This window comes from Lemur catta, chromosome 25, assembly GCF_020740605.2.
Source record: "Lemur catta isolate mLemCat1 chromosome 25, mLemCat1.pri, whole genome shotgun sequence".
Taxonomy (NCBI): domain Eukaryota; kingdom Metazoa; phylum Chordata; class Mammalia; order Primates; family Lemuridae; genus Lemur; species Lemur catta.
This window is the reverse complement of record NC_059152.1, coordinates 9,579,980-9,594,384: the sequence shown is the minus strand read 5'-3', so window position 1 is coordinate 9,594,384 and position 14,405 is coordinate 9,579,980. Positions and strand designations below refer to the sequence as shown.

Here is a 14,405-nt window from a genome sequence, read left to right as displayed (position 1 = left end):
TAAAAATAAAGGACATTATTTTAAATATGGTTGAAGATTACAGAAAAAATTATTAGTATTCCACACAGTCTTAGCTCAAGGGCTTGGGATATTTATTATTAATGCCCGTTTTGGAACCTCTTATTTTCTCCTTGACTATAATGAAGGTTCGTCGAGTTGGGAAAGGTATAGTCTTGCTGTCCTCCTGAGGTAATCGATATTAGATTTCACTGGGCTGAAAAAACTGTGCAAAATCTCTGAATAGAGCAGAGGAGGTTTAATAGTATCAGTCACTGACATTTTTAACATCATTGTATTGTATACATTAGTGCCCTACTGAAAGGAAGTACCAGACTTTTGGCACAATTTAAGAGATTCTTTGAGGCACCAACCATTTGGACCTTAAACTCTAAAGAGCCAGTTCCCTCCCAGTCTGTTGATACTCCTTTTCCTTTTTAACTTTCAACACTGGAGTTGCAATTAGCTTTCTAGATGTTAGGAGTCTACCACTGTGGAGCTCAGGATCTGAGTGACCTGAAGAGGTAAGGATTTGAGGAATACTTTAGTCCAAAAGCCTTAAAAAACTATTAGACCATATATTCTATACTTGTAAAGTGAATTATGCATAAATTCTGTGCAAACTGCAACATATATTGCAATAACATTCTCAAGAAAAAACCCCTAGTATACTTTAGCATTATTATTTAAGTTATATAAAATATGTCTTTATAAAAGTACAGATTTTCTTTAAAAAGTTTAAATTATACCCACTGAAATAGCCAGGCTCACTTTTTAGTACTAAAATAAGAGTTTATCAAATCTAAATTATTGCTTAGTCCTATGGAGCCATTAGAAACTTGTAACAAATAAAAATCAAGTCCTATTTCTTAAGGAAAAGTGTCCTTAAAAATTCAGCTGTCAGTAAGTTTGTCTTTCTGAAGCTTTTCAACTGAGGAATCGTCCATAAAACTGTTAACCGATGCTACCCATGGCTTGGTTTGTCAGGATCCAACGTTGAGTCTCGTTGCAAAGTTCCTGCTTGTGCCAGGAAGCTGTTAGTTTGTTGTCCCCAATCATAGTAGTCTGGAGCAAAACTTAAAAAGAAAAAAAAAATTTCAGTGACTTGAAACATTATACTGTGTGTGACATGTCTAGTTTAGAGTTGGGATTTTGTGTAAATTACAGACAATGACAAAATTCTTTGAAGTAGCTTCTTGAAGCCTCTTTTCCCACAAAACAGTGCTATGCCCAGTGATAGAAACCCACTCACTAAACTCTACTGAAACTCTTTAAAGCCCAGAAATACAGTATTACTAAAACCTTAAACCACTCATTATGTATGAGAGATTTTTTTGTTTGTTTTTTACAACAAACTGTATCTGAATCCTAACATGGAGTATACTTCATAACCTCTATATCTTTGGACAAGTAACTTCTGTGCCTCAGTTTCCTCATCTGTAGAATGGGAGTAACAATAACTATGTTTTTGGGCTATTGTAGAGGCTAAGTCAGTTACTGCCTATAAATGGCTTAGAACAATATCTATTAATAACATATAGTCCGTACTCAATACATGTTGTTTTCATTATTATTATTATTTTTCCTGTATAGTAGAAAGGAGATTCTTTTCTTCCCCCATATAGGTAGTAAGGACTCCCTCAGCTCTAAGTCATTTCTGGCCAGTGAGGGTTGGGGTTATTCCGGCAGAGTGTGGGTTTAAAGGGGCAAAAATAATTGACAGGAAATGCAATGGGGTAACTGGATAAGAGAAGAGTTCCAGGGACGAGGTGAAGGTCAGCATCTGAGTGGCCTGAAGGACAACTCTGGACCTCAAACGGTCCTTCTTGTACCTTGGCTCACTTCCAGATTATGTTCTTCACCTCTGCGGACCCTAGGGATTGGTCTGCTTTCTTCTTTTTTCTCAGCCACCATCTTTTATTCTCTCCAACCAGGATCTCTCTCCTCCCTGATCTACTGAGAAAACAAGGTATTCTCACAGCTTTTCTTCACTTCTCCTGTCCCTAAAGCAAGGGCCCTTTTAAGGTTTTCTAAGGACTTTTTTACAGTTAGTAATAAGGAATAAAAAAGTAAGTATCATTTCACCCCATAGGGGAAAAAAATGTTACAATGTTAGTGATGAGTCTTTAATTCACCAAGGATTGCTTAAGGTAAGTTTTCACTTCTAAGAAGCTCCCCTTTCCCAGGACAGGGGAAGTGGAGAGGGGTTTGGCAAGCACCCGGTCAGCCCTGGCTCCTCTAACCCCTGTGACCTTGCTGGCCTTACAGTCCCAGATTCACAGACTGAAGTGGGGGCCATGATGGTCATCGGGCAGTGGGGTGTGGCTGAGGCACAGCAGGCTAAGCAAATGGGAAGGGACTCACCATAGTTACTACCCCTCCTGTGTGCAGACTGGGCCGCCCTGGGCAGGTAAGCAGACCTGCGAGTCCGGGGGTGGGCGTCTGCTGTGGGTGCAGCTAGTCTCCCGTACTCACTGGGTGCTTCCCAACTTCGCTGAGAATTAGGTGATAGCAGCTCATTTATTGTCTTACCCCCTCTACGTATACTGGTTTCAATTTATTAATGAATTGCCCTCTCCAAAATATTCTAAGCCAAATCTCCAAGTGGATATTGAAGAAAGGAGACTCTTCCTATTAAAACTCACAAGATAACATAACATAAGCATAGGTAAAACCAGGAGACAGGGTACTGAGATATATACAAACTCTTCATCTAGAGCACACATTTGAACAAGATTGCCTGAGCTGGAATCCCAGCCTAACCACTTACTAGCTGTGTGACCTTGGACTAGTCACCTAACACTAACATGCCTGTTTCATCTGTAGTATGAAGTTAGTAACAGTACTGACTTCACAGAACTGTTATGAAGACTAAATGAGTTGACACTTGTGAAGCTCTCAGAACAGTATCTGATACTTATTTAATAAACACGTAGTCGCTACTACGTATTTGTCCTAGCACTCTGGGAGGCCGAGGCGAGGTGGGAGGATTGCTCAAGGTCAGGAGTTCGAGACCACCCTGAGCGGAGACTCTGGCTAATTCTCTTCATATTTTTAGTGGAGACAAACAACTAAAAATAGAAAAAATTAGCTGGGCCTGGTGGCGTGTGGCACATGCCTGTAGTCCCAGCTACTTGGAAGGCTGAGGCAGGATTGCTTGAGCCCAAGGAGTTTGAGGTTGCTGTGAGCTAGGCTGACGCCACGGCACTCGAGCCCAGGCAACAGAGTGAGACTCTTGTCTCCAAAAAGAAAAAAAAAAGTATTTGTCTAAATTAAGACCAAAATAAATATCCTTCATTTAAATGAAATTTTCAATTAAGAATTTATATCATTCAAATTTGAAAATTTGGCCCTTATAAGGTATAATTTATCTTAATACCTGAGTATTATTCAATTTACTTTCTGGCTTTAGAACATGTGATTAAAGAAATCTGCCTGGATATCCCAAATCATGTTCTACTGAGTGATTCCATGGTCAAGGGCAGTATTTCCTTCTTGGAGCTTCAGAGTGCACATTAGCATATCATAGGCTCTGAAAAATCCTGCAGTTTTTTAAAAAGCTGATTTTCTTTTTAAACCATCATTTCACTCTGGGAGGCTGAGGCGGGCAGATTGAGCTCAGGAGTTCGAGACCAGCCTGAGCAAGAGTGAGACCCTATCTCTACTAAAAATAGAAACTGTATGGACAGCTAAAAATGTATATAGAAAAATTAGCTGGGCATGGTGGCGCATGCCTGTAGTCCCAGCTACTCGGGAGGCTGAGGCAGGAGGATCGCTTGAGCCCAGGACTTTGAGGTTGCTGTGAGCTAGGTGATGCCATGGCACTCACTCTAGCCCGGGTGACAGAGTGAGACTCTGTCTCAAAAAAACAAAAACAAACAAAAAACCCATCATTTCCATTTGCACAGCATAGCTATTAAGGGAATTGTGTTCCATGAAATATTCTTTAGGAAACAGTGCTGTATATGATAATGCTATGAGGCTTTGAAAGTTTTGATGTCAGTCCTTTCTCAGTCCTCAATGTTTCACATAAGTAAAATGATCTACTACTACTGCTACCCCATCCTACACTACCTCCAACTGCACGGTTTTTATGTAGGTATTTTCTTTTAGTTTGAATCCATTTCATTGGTTCAAATGAGGTCTCTCTGACATAAACCGGGGTCTTACCTTCCCTGAAGTCCCTGAGGGGCAATATTCCAAGCAAGATCATCATCACTGTCATATCTTCGAGGGTTGTCAAAGAAATAAGATCTGGGACTGAATCCGTGGCTGGGAACCATTCCAGGGTTGGTCTAGAAGATAAGTAGTCATTCAGCGTAATTCCAGACACTGTGCGTTGCACTAGACATAGATAAATAAGATCTCTTTCTTGACAGATATGGTGGCTCATGCCTGTAATCCCAGCGACTCAGAGGGCAGAGGCAGGAGGATGGCTTGTTTGAGACCAGCCTAGGTAACAGAGAGAGATCCCATCTCTTCAGAAAATATTAGTAAGAAAAAAATGAACCAGATTTGGTGGCACACGCCTCTAGTCCCAGCTATTTGGGAGGCTGAGGCAGGAGGGTCACTTGACTCCAGGAATTCACTGCTGTAGTGAGCTGTGATCGCACCCCAAGCCTGGTCAACAGAGCGATGTCCCGTCTCTTTAAAAAACAAAGCAAAAAACTCTTTCTTGCAGGAGACTAGAAATGTTCTACTCATCTGAACAGAGGCTGCACCTGTTCGGCTGGAGTGTTCATTTCAGTTGTTTTTATGTTTAAGAGGGATTAACTTTTCCTTTTATCAGCATGGACAAAATCTTCTATCACAGTCTCACATGCAACAATGAATCCTCATTGTTTCAAATCCCTAACTGAAAAACTAGACAATGCCCAAATTAGCCAGAACAATTTGGATATCAATCTGTATAATCATGTGAGCTGTTACTAATAAGAAATATTAATGATTAAATCATTTGGGAGGATTTCTCGTCCCATTTCCATATCCTGCCTCTGTAAATCATTTCATCCTGTTTCTGTCCCAAAGCTGAGTTCACCTCAAAAAATTTCAAATGACCAGTTTCAAGTAGATCCTAGAGGTAACTGCCAATTTTTAAGATCATACTTGCCCTGGGGTAACTGCTGTGGTTTGAAAAGCCTTCTCTACCACCAACTCCTAAAAAAGTAAAGTCCTCTTTGTCAGGAAAGATCTCCATAGTTAAAGAGACAATCAGGACTAGATTACATGGCAGACCAAATCTGGCCTATGGTTTGAAATCCTTGTACATACCATTAGTAGACTATTTAAAGGTTAATCAATAGAATATGCAATGAAGTGGTCACATGATGGATATATATTTGTGAATTCCTGCTTTTCTCAGACTACTCTAGCCCTAAGGAGCAAAGTAGAGCTTATACAAGTCACGATGTCTTAAAATTTACTGTTTTTAACAGTTCAAGACTGCCTATGAGCCACATGCACAAGAATGAAGTTGGACCTTTAAGTTAGACCATATACAAAAAATAACTCAAAATGGATCAAAGACCTTAAATGTAAGAACAAAAACTATAATATTCTTAGAAGAAAATAGAGGGGCAAGTTTTCAGGGGTAAACACAGATGCTCCTTGACTTACAATGGGGTTACATCCGATAAACTCACTGTAAGTTGAAAATGCATACTTTAGAGCTGTAGTCCCCAACCCCCTCATCCCGCCCGCCACCCACCTGTCACCAGCGGACTGTACCAGGTCCCAGGGCCTGTTAGGGACCTGGCTAAAGAGCTCTGCCCCCTGGTCTCTGGAAAAACTGTCTCCCATGAAAGTTAGGAATGGGGGACTGCGGGCAGGGGAGTGTATTTACAGCATCACCACCTGAGCTCCGCCTCCCCTCCCCACCTCCCATCCATGGAAAAATTGTCTTCTATGAAACCGGTCCCTGGTGCCAAGAAGGTTGGGGACTGCTGCTTTAGCATATCGGTCGCTCACCCCTGTGACTACAGGGCTGGCTGGGAGCTGTCGCCACTGCCCAGGCATAAGTGGAAAGCCAGTCATAAAACCACATACTATCGGATTCTCTTCTAGAACAGGGAAATCTAAGCCTAGGGGGGGAGGCTGGGGCAGACAGGGAATGGGGAGTCATAGGTAAGAGGATGGGGTTTCTTTCTGAGATGATGAAAATGTTCTACAAGTGGCTGTGGTGAGGGCTGCACATACCTGAATATACCAAAAACCACTGAGTTACATGTATGAACTGGGTGAATCATACAGTGTATGAATTATATCTCAGTCAAGTTGTTGAAGAAAAAGAATACGGTATCAACAGAGATCCCCAAACTTTACAGCACATACAGCTTCCTGAGAGTGCTTATTCAAACCGTGGGCTCCCAGAACCTGCGCCAGAGATTCTGATCTGGGTCTCGATCGTGACCTAAGAATCTGTACTTGCACCCAGCGCCCGGGGAACTCTGCTACAGATGGCGGAGAGCCGTGCTCTGAGCAGACTGTCACAGGCTCTGAAGTTTGGCTCTAATGAGGCCACCTTCAGAGACTTACTGTACCAAATCAATTCTGGATACAAATGGTAGATAACACTTAAAGAAATGTTTTACATCTGCAGTGTGCTCTTTTAAAGTAGATTAAGTATAAATTAAATTATCTATTTCCCCCAAAAGAATATTACACTGTTTTTTCTCCAAGCAATTACAGAAGTTATATAGATAGTAGCAGGATTATTAAATCATCCAAATTAGGAATTTAATTTCCTCTCAAAACCTTACGACGCCAAGGAAAGACACAGTGTAGCACAGTGAATAAAAATCACAGACTCTGGAGCCAGGCTGCTTGGTTTGAAGCCTGGCTTTGTCTCTCGCTAGCCATGTGAACTTGAGCCTCCATTTCCTCATCTAAGAAAGAGTACAGTAACAGTTTCTACCATGCCTAGCACATGTAAGTGCTATATAATTGTTAGCCGTGTTTAATCAAATTCTATATGTAACCATGGCATTAGCTCTGGTAGTCTTGGCCAAGACTATTTTATGAACACACCAGTGCTTCAATCCAAATTTGCCCACTCAAATTACCTGCTAATGAGTTACTTCATGAGTGCAACACAAAAATGGAAAAATGTTTTTTCTGTTTATGATTATGCATCCTTCATACTGAATATACACCATCATGATAAATTAGGAGATAATGTCATAATCGTTTTAATTCACTAATACATTACTGTAGATGAACAGTTATCAATGTGGTCAACTGGACCCCTGGAGGTCCCTGCGATCCTTTCGAGTCATAACAGTTTTCATAACCAGTAAGTTGTTATTTGCTTTTCCTATGGTGGCGACATTTGCAGGAATGGTGCAAAAGCAGTGAGCGAAACTGCTGCTCAGCACGTGTGCATGGAAGCAGGGGCACCAGCTGCACGAGCAGTTACGTTCCTCACCACCACGTGCTCACACTTTAAGGAAAACTGTTTCACTTAATATGCTTGATGAAGTAGTAAAAATTACTAATTTTATTAAGTCTCAATCCTTGAGCACATCTTTTTAATATTCTGTGCCACAAAATGGGAAGTATGCATAAATCACTTCTGCTGTACAACGGTTGTCTTGAGGAAAAGAGCTTCTACAACTGTTCAAGTTTTAGCTACTTTTTTCATGCAACTTCGTTTTTAGTTGACAAACAACTCAGACAAACCAAGGTTATTCAGACTTGGGTATCTGGCAGACACTGTCTCGAAAGTGAATAAAGTGAGCTGTCACTTCAAGGAAAGCAACTGGCAGTATTTGTCATCACAAGAAAATATGAGCTTTGAGAAAAAATTAAAGATTTGGAAAAATTGTATTCCCAACCTTGACAGCTTCCCAATACTTAAAAGACTTTTCTGAGATCAGTGTTGATGTTAATGAATGAGATTTTGGTTTTGGGTTTTACATAATGAAAACTGTTAGTAGGCCGGGCACGGTGGCTCACGCCTGTAATCCTAGCACTCTGGGAGGCCGAGGCAGGCAGATCGCTCGAGGTCAGGAGTTCGAGACCAGCCTGAGCAAGAGCGAGACCCCGTCTCTACTAAAAATAGAAACAAATTATCTGGCCAACTAAAAATCTATATAGAAAAAATTAGCTGGGCATGGTGGCACATGCCTATAGTCCCAGCTACTCGGGAGGCTGAGGCAGGAGGATCACTTAAGCCGAGAAGTCTGAGGTTGCTGTGAGCTAGGCTGATGCCACGGCACTCACTCTAGCCTGGGCAACAAAGCGAGACTCTGTCTCAAAAAAAAGAAAAAGAAAAAAAAGAAAACTGTTAGTAAACCAGTATTTTCCAAATGACCAGTGCGTGATATTCCAAAACGATGCAGGGGGTAAAAGATCCAAAGCGCAGGACAAACCAATGGATTTTAACATAGCAAACAATCTGCAGGGTTCATTGAGATGGTGGTAGATTCCATACCACAACTAACTTTTAAGCCACACTTACTGAGTTTGAGTATAGTGTCAAAGAGTATTCGCAAATATGTGAAAAGGCTATTAAAATACTCTTTTTTGCAACTATATGGAGAAAATCAAGCCTCACAGAGATATAATTAATAATATCCACACCAACACTCACAGCAAACTGAATGCAGAAGCAGATGGGAGAATCCAGCCCTTTTCTCTTAGGCCAAACATTAAAAAGATTTACAAAATTTTAAAACAATGTTACTCTTCTCATTTAGTTTGGTTTAGAAAATGTAGTTATTTTTCATAAAAATTTTTACTCTAATATACAGCGAGTTTACTATTTTTAATTGATGAATATTTTTTAAATTTCTGTTTTAACTTCTAATGTGATACTACTACACCCACACATCCTCCAAACGAAAGCTTTCTGGGGTAGGTCCTCAATAATTTAAGAGTGTGAAGTGTCCTAAGACCAGAAACTTTGAGAACCACTGCTCTCAATAATACCCCAAAGAGAAGATACTTTTGAACAGAATACCCTGTATTTATGAAGAGTGTATTAAGGATGACATGTTTCTCTGGATAATGAGATCTGAGAGTACAGATTAGACTGTCAATATTATTCTATATTCGTTTAATAAAATAATACTTTGAGCAACATCACATTAGCCTTTCACCCCTCAGGATTCAGATATATTAATATAATCTCTCCTTCAGACTGCCTTGGTTTAGGGCATGTAGTTCCTAAGAACACTGGAATAATGAAACACTAGATGATGAAAACCAGGAATGATAACGATGACAACGAAAAGCACATGGGGAGCCCAGGTGAAGCCTCAGCAAGCACTGCGAGTTTTGCATAGGAGACTCCTCACCTTTCTCTTGTTCAAACAACATTCCCAGATAACGTCTGTCATCTTCAGAGAAGGAAGAACAACAAGGCAACTGGAGTCAACCTACAACCCACTTCCTACCTCTTTCACGAGTGTCTTTGCCCATGAGGAGGTGGTTTTTAGGGCCTGACTTTGCAGAAGCCTCCAGGGGGTCCCAGTGCAAGCAGAGGTCAGATAAACTACAGACCCACTGTAAAGAGGGCAACCTGATCCTGCTGTCTAGAGAACGTGCTAGATTTCATCCTGGCCGTAGCCTGAGCCACTGCCATGCAAGGGCCCACTGGTGCTTCACCCCTCCTCCCAACGCTGTTTCACTGTTTTCCACGCCCGCCTGGCTCATTAGCGACCATCCGGAGATGAGTAAGAAAAAGCAAAACACAATTCAGTTATCGTCCGGGTATGAAATAAGAACTGTGAATTATTTGTGGAAGTCACTGGTCTGTGCTTTCCTTACCACCTAATTCTTTGCTCACATCGCCTCAAATCGACTTGCAATACTCTTTTCTGGGTTTCATAGATCAGCGAATCAAAAACCTACCGCTAATTTGTGTGGCTGGAATAATTTCTGGAGCAGGGCTGCCAGGAGCTTTCTCACTCTACCCGGTTTTGCATTTTCTGTCCTGTCCCCATAAAGACATTTATATAAGGTTGGTTGAACAGAAATGTGACCAAACTGGGGGAGTGGCTTTAGGATTCTTCACAATAATGTTTTTATTTCCCTCTCCTTCCATTCCCTAATCACCATCTGGCACACTATAGAGGTGACATCGGCATTGCCACTCCCTATTTTCCTTTGCTAAAAGAAAAGCTCACACATTGGGTTCACAGCAAGTCAAGGATCCAATACAAGCAAGGCTGTGTCGCATGAAGCAGTTAATCATGTTCCCCAGGCCCCGAGATGCAACTTACCTGCATTTCTTTGTAAAATAAAGCTAAACTGAAAAAACACATTCTCCCTCTTTCAAAAGAGAATTACAGGGCAGTCTCAATGAAATAGCCAAAGGATCTTTTTATGTCACTTTCATATATGGAAGAGGCTTTCTCCTCTATTGAAAAGCTAAGAAAAAGTCTTAATTGCAGGTTTCACAATCAGAATTAGGAGACATTTTCTGAAAATATAAAATGGTTTACTTACAAGGTCCTTTGCGGGGTTTCGAACTCGGAAGAAGTACACTACTAAGGTGGTAGGTAAGAGTTCCCAAACAAAAAGCACCACTCCAAATAGCACATAGCCGGCATCTCCCAGCTGATTCTTCAAATCTGCCTGTTGGAGGGAGAACGGGAGAGTCACTATGCCTAGGGCAGAGGAAAGAAATTTGATAGATTCTTTCTAGTGTGAACAGAGAATCATCCCAATACCGTAGTATAATTCCCTTCCCCTGAAATGTGCATACTGAAATCGGGTAACAGTGACAGTCCAAACCTGGCAGGGGCGCTATTTAAACCATAAGGGATAGATGACCATCTTCAAAGTATTCAAAGACAGAAATTCCCAATCTCTGATGTTTTAAAACTTCATCATTCGAAACGGTTCCTTATGTCCAAATGAACTCTCCCTTAAATCTAAGCTGATTCTCAACAATCGAACAGTGACAACATCACATTGCTACCCTCTAAATTCTTTTTTTTTTTTTTCTATTTTTTTTCCTAAAATGCTACCCTCTAAATTCTTGAGAGCAGCATGTAACTTTTACCCCTTCGTCTCATCTCTGGGATAAACATGTCAGTTTTCAAACTTTTCTTCACATAAACCATACCCTGCTCTTTACCCTTTAAAGCTTTTTGCAGGCTGGCTGGTCTGGAAAACAAATCCCCAGAGTCCAGCGTTTGGCTTCTGGCCCAGGGAGATGGCCGAACGGGCTTAGTGAGGCAGTGGTCGCCTTCTCCCTTCGGAACAGATAAAAGCCACGCGAGGAAAGTGCACAGTGGAGTCTGACAGCCCTATCGGAAAGGCCAGCACTTCCAAGAAAGATAATGCACCAAAATCAAGCCATAAGGGGCCAATTACCCAAATTTAATCCTTCTGCCTTCTCTGTTAGAACATATTTAAAGTACAGTAACCTAAACTACTCATGCTACTCTTCAGAAAGACTACTGTCCAACTTTGCATCTATTTCATCTACACCACGTGTCTCGGTAGCATGTTCTTTTTCCACTGTACACGAATAACATGTGCAACTGTGGTCATTTGTTTTGCTTGCTCCGAAGTCATTTCAAAGGCAACACACAGGTCTAGACAGCCATAAATAAATATCTCCTAAAAAGAATTTAAAAAATTGTGATCATATTTTAAATCCATCGTAACTGTAAGTTCTTCATTGAAAGAAAAATTGAAATAATTATTGTGTTAACACCGAATCTTTGCCGTTTAAGGAACACATTAAACAAATGGGTGTTTCAGTGTCAGAAGATGAAAAAGTCCTAGATGGTCGTCACGGTGGCAGAACAGCGACTACATTTAATGCCACTGAACTGTACACCTAAAGATGGTTAAAATACTAAATGTTATATATGTTTTACTACAATAAAAAACCAAATCCTCTGTGTATTATGAGTCTCTAATGGATCACTGTGTAAAGTTTAGATTTTTATGTATTTGATTTTCAAAAAACCTGGCACACCCTTAGCAGTGCCTTGCTCCCAGCTTTCCCCCATCCTGTATGTGGGGTGTTGGTTTGGGTGAGGGGTTCCTGTTGTTATTGTTGCTGTGCTAATCCTTTCTAACTGTGACACCTTACCTGTGCCTCTTGTGAATGTCACCCTGTCCTCACAGGGTTAGCCAATCGTGGTCATTTTAGTCTTTCTTGCACTGTCTTAATTCAGCTCAGGTTTTGAGCACTGTGGAGATTTTAGAAGTGGATGTATTTGCAGTTGGTATTCAGTATTTTTCCAAGAAAATAAGGAACCTTTGCAAGTCAATCCAACAGGGATCCGATCCTATTAGGAAAGTCATGTTTCTTCACTACAGTGGCTTGTCCGCACGTCTCCTTTCTGCAGCAGACCGTAAACTCCACTGGGCAGGGAACGAAATCTGTTCATTTTTGTATCCCCAGCAATTTGCACAGTGCCTGAGACAAAAAACCTGGTATCTGTCAAATGAGTGAATGCTAGCTCACCCTCATTCATTTTTCTTCTGAACTTTTGTGAGCATGACATTCCTCTACCTTGGTTTATTTGCTTTTCAATTTATGAATTTATATAATGTATTTTTAAAAAATAAAGAGTGCCATATTGAGGCCACTGGTATGAGCTTTTACTAAAACCAGAATATCCTTAGTCACTTTTGTCTATATTTTCTCAAAGGCTATGTACATGCTCCATTTAAAAAAAAAAAAAAACTCTGACAACTTCGTAGTTCTATGTATTTTCTGAAACCTAAATACAATTTGGTTAACCTTTGCAAATTTCACTCTTTAATCATGCTATCTTACATTTACATGCAAGCACTTTAAAAAAAAAATTTAAGTTCTGCTTGACAAGAGCCCAAGAGGTGGAAAGAAGTGTGTATGTGTACGTATGTGTATGTGTGTCCACACACACGTAATCTCCCAGTTTTCTCAGAAGACAGGTGAACAGGAACGAGGGAGACGCTATGATCCCATTTACCAGATGAGGATGCAGATGCCACGCAGGGCAGTGACTGTCCAGGTTGCCCAGCTGTCCAGCAGCACAAACACGGAGCTTAGCCGTCTGCCACACGGAATGTTGAACATCAAGTACACCCGGCCCTCCACACCCTCAGGTTCCTCATGCACAGATTCAACTACCCGTTGATCGAAAATACTCAAAAAACACTTACAAAAGAGCAATATGACAAATAAAAAATAATACAAATAAAAAATGCCCTATAACAACTATTTACATAGCATTCATGTTGTATTAGGTATTATAAAGAATCTTGAGGTGATTTAAAGTATATGGGAGGATGTGCGTAGGTTACATGCAAATACTGCACCATTCTATATCAGGGGCTTGAGCACGTGCAGATTCTGGTGTCCCCGGGGGTCCTGGAACCAATGCCCGGGGGACACTGAGGGACAACTGTAGTCCCTGTTCTGGAAATTCCCACCCAGGGCCCCTCCACTGACCTGGTCTGACACATTGTACCAGTCGTAATCAAAGGAATGGACGTTCTTGTTCTGAGAGAACGATAAGATGAACAGGTTGTAGCAGGCCCGGGAGGTGTACAGCAGTATCACGGTGACACCGATGGCGGTCACTTGACACACGGAGGAGCCCTGGAAAAGAGGGAGCAGGAGGGGTGGCCGCTCCAGGTGCAGGACAGCAGCCCCTGCCCCAGACCCTGCCTGGTGTCGGCCCAGTAAGCCTCCGGCCGTCAGTAGTTCATGCCCTGCTACCAATTTCCAAAGTCAGTTCAAAGACCCCTAGAGCTCGAAACAATAAACATGACCGAAAATCTCAGAGGCTCTGCCGTCTCGTCGGGTCTCCTGCGACAGCCTCCACCCTTGGGCCTCAAACCCCACCCCAAACCTTGCCTCATCCATGCTCCTGCCTACAATTTCAAGTCACCTTCATACAGACCTTGGAACTTGGTTTAGAGATGCTTTTAACAAAGGGTTAAAATACGGGCCGTTTGCCCAAGGCCTGGATTGTAAGTGCAAGAAAGCCAGATGGATTATTTTGTTAAGCCTCTAACTGCCCCTGCTCAGCTCCCAGAGGATCCTCTCGGGTCAAGGGGGACAAGTAAACAATCTCAGAGGGACAGTGCTGTGGGCAGGGAGCACAGCCTCAAAACCCAGAGTCTTTGAGGCTGAGAATACAGGAGTCCCGGTGTGACACTGGGCTTGGAATCACCCGGCAGTCAGTACTTCATGCCCTGCTTTAGGAATCTACCAATTTCCAAAGTCAGTTCAGAGACCCCTAGCTCGAAACAATAAACACGACCAGAAATCTCAAACGGATTTTTGAGTTTTGCCTTCGGAAGTCAGTCATTAACTAAATCCAGCATATTATTTTATTTTGCCAGTAGTGCTCTGTTAGCTTGTGCATGTAACCCGGGGGTGAGCTCAATGGTATTTGGACAATCTATGATTTAACCCCTTCCTGTTAAAAGCTGCAGTTCTGTTGCTAAAG

The 14,405-nt window shown here is 41.6% G+C and overlaps 1 protein-coding gene across 1 annotated transcript in view; it reads right to left on the bottom strand.

The window, feature by feature from the left end:
- Positions 1-237: 237 nt before the first annotated feature.
- Positions 238-14,405, bottom strand: part of GPR137B (G protein-coupled receptor 137B) — a 45,480-nt gene continuing 31,312 nt past the window's right edge. Inside the window, exons 6-9 of the mRNA XM_045537034.1 lie at positions 13,400-13,549; positions 10,447-10,575; positions 4,168-4,292; positions 238-1,073 (exon numbers count right to left, since the gene is read on the bottom strand). Coding sequence (XP_045392990.1) covers positions 962-1,073; positions 4,168-4,292; positions 10,447-10,575; positions 13,400-13,549 — 516 coding nt within the window. The 3' untranslated portion in view covers positions 238-961. The remainder of the gene's footprint in view (positions 1,074-4,167; positions 4,293-10,446; positions 10,576-13,399; positions 13,550-14,405) is intronic.